A 2,734-nucleotide genomic window follows, 5' to 3' on the forward strand; every position below is an offset into this window, starting at 1 on the left:
GCCTTTAAAAATAAAAATGTGCCTGCCTCTATGGGAATTTAACATAGGGGTGTCTATACAGTTCTAACAGTTATTTATTCACAACATATTATTTGTTCAAAAAGAAAATTGGTGTCCTTAAAGATTGGATTTTTCCTAAATTTTTAATTAAGGCATTAAGATCGATTTCCAGAAGATTATTTTTTTATTCCTCTTTTTAGTTAACTCAAGCAGGCACAGTACCAACTCAATTGCTATGGGACACAGTGCAGGTAACGTTAGCCTTCACTAGCAGATAGCACAGACTTGACGCTAAAGAAAGACACACAATAACACAAACAAACTGACAGATAGAGGCTGTGGTAGAAGAGCAACTCCCGTTTTCTGCTAGGTAAAATTGCTGTTTTTACCAATGGAGTCTGGTGGCTTTGAAGAGAGCATAAATAAGGGCTTCAGCTCCACATTAAAAACAAAAAGGGCAGTCTGACAGCAAGGTAAGCGGTGACAATATTCTAAATATAGCATACACTTAAAGGGACACATGGCCATTTCACATTAGCTCTGTGTCATGGCAGTGTGTGTGGCACCAGCTATCAGTTTGTTAGTCTAACGTCTTTTAATCAGACTCAAAGTGATACTTATTTTGTAAAGGTATTTGAATCATAGCTCCTTGTATACGGTTATAATATCACAGCTATGAGCCAATCAGATTGCTTGATTTGAGCTTCCAGGTCACAGCAGGGTTTTAAGGATACCTGTATAGCAGGGGTCTCAAACTCAATTTACTTGGGGGCCGCTGGAAGTAGAGTCAGGGTTTGGCTGGGCCGCATCAAGTATTCCAAAAAAAACCTCTATTTCCTCCAAACAGGGCGCGGAACTGCCGTTGCTTTAAGCCCCTAGATCTGATATGGTTGGTGCATTTCACAACAACAGACATCACATTGTCAAACCTCAGGCATTTGCCGCAAAGGGTACTTAGCTAGCTTGACAACGGTCACGCCGCTGTCAGGAGACTACTACGGTAGCCCATAAGTGACATGCGCAATGACAAAAAGTTTCAGAATGCGCCGCACTAACACTTAACTTTGATGTCAAGTAGGGGGCCACAAAATATCATCCCGCGGGCCGCAATTGGCCCCCGGGCCGCGAGTTTGAGACCCATGCTGTATAGTCTTACTAATTGCTTGAAACGGTCTTTATGTTTTATCAGGAACACCTGAACTACGTATCAGAAATCTCCCTAGAAGAGATCTTCATCCTGGACCCTGAACTGGTTGTCATGACAACTGTAGGCACCTCTCCTTCAGCCATGCCTGACCTGGTGAACCCCGTCTCCAGCCTGGTAAACAGTAGGTATGTCAATCACCCCCACACTTGTCTTGTCTTAGACTGCTGCAGCAAAAGCTATAAAACACAACACACTGACCATTTTCTAAATCCAAAAACAAAATCCAGTTTTCAGAACAGAGGTAGATCATGCTAACCCTGATAGGAAATGACATCTCCTCACAGTTTATGACAGATACCTACAGGAAAGCAGGCCACATGCTGAAATACTGAAAACACAGAACAAAAAAAACATTATTGAACTAAATCATAAACACCACTTACAAATAAAAAGGTACAGGCAAAACATATAGCTCTGCAATTGGGGATGTATCCAGAACAAAAGAGAAGAGACAGTACGACAAATTACCGTGTAACTACTGCAGAATTATTTGGATGACAGTTGGAAAAATGGATGCACATCCCAATTGTAATCATTAGATGCAAAATCTCATCCTATCTATTCAATCTTAATAATGGTTACATTTGATGTTCACCTCTTTTAGTGCAACTGTGACTCTAGGGCAAAAATATCTCATATGTTCCTGCAGTAGGGTTTCATGCTGCAAAAGCCTGTGGCAAGAAGCATGAAAGTGATCCTGATTTTTTTTTTTATTACACATACAGTACCAGGTAGACTTTCTTGGAAGAGAAAATAACTGCTACTGGGATAAGTTTCCAGAGTTTTACAATCATGCCTCAAAGAAGCATAAACCGCTGTTTGTTTGTGAATGAGAGAGATAATTATGGTTTATTGCTTTGAATAAAGGCACTACATTAACATACAAACAGTAAACTACCCAATTTTAAGTGCAGTCCCTGTACCATCTCACTTTAGTTTATATAGATAGATAGATAGACAGATACTTACTTACTTAATTAAATACGTACTTACTTACTTACTTAATTACGTACGTACTTACGTTCTTACTTACTTACTTACTTACGTACGTGCTTACTTACTTTCTTATGTACTTACTTACATAATTACGTACATACTTACTTAATTACGTACATACTTACTTACGTTCTTACTTAATTACGTACGTACTTACTTACGTTCTTACTTACTTGTGTACGTGCTTACTTACTTTCTTACGTACTTACTTACTTACGTACTTACTTACTAAATTACGTACATGCTTACTTACTTTCTTATGTACTTACTTACATAATTACGTACATACTTAATTACGTACGTACTCACTTACGTTCTTACTTACTTACTTGTGTACGTGCTTACTTATTTTCTTACGTACTTACATGATTACGTACATACTTAATTACGTTTGTACTTACTTACGTTCTTACTTACTAAATTACGTACATGCTTACTTACTTTCTTACGTACTTACATAATTACATACATACTTACTTAATTACGTACGTACTTACTTACGTTCTTACTTACTTAATTACGTACGTACTT

The 2,734-nt window shown here is 38.0% G+C and overlaps 1 protein-coding gene across 1 annotated transcript in view; it reads left to right on the plus strand.

Annotated features, from left to right (window-relative positions):
• The window catches only part of dgkza (diacylglycerol kinase, zeta a), a 154,233-nt gene that overhangs the window by 119,792 nt on the left and 31,707 nt on the right, over positions 1 to 2,734 (plus strand). Inside the window, exon 27 of the mRNA XM_032505889.1 lies at positions 1,190 to 1,332. Within this exon, the coding sequence (XP_032361780.1) occupies positions 1,190 to 1,332 (143 nt within the window). The remainder of the gene's footprint in view (positions 1 to 1,189; positions 1,333 to 2,734) is intronic.

This window comes from Etheostoma spectabile, chromosome 24, assembly GCF_008692095.1.
Source record: "Etheostoma spectabile isolate EspeVRDwgs_2016 chromosome 24, UIUC_Espe_1.0, whole genome shotgun sequence".
Lineage (NCBI taxonomy): Eukaryota > Metazoa > Chordata > Actinopteri > Perciformes > Percidae > Etheostoma > Etheostoma spectabile.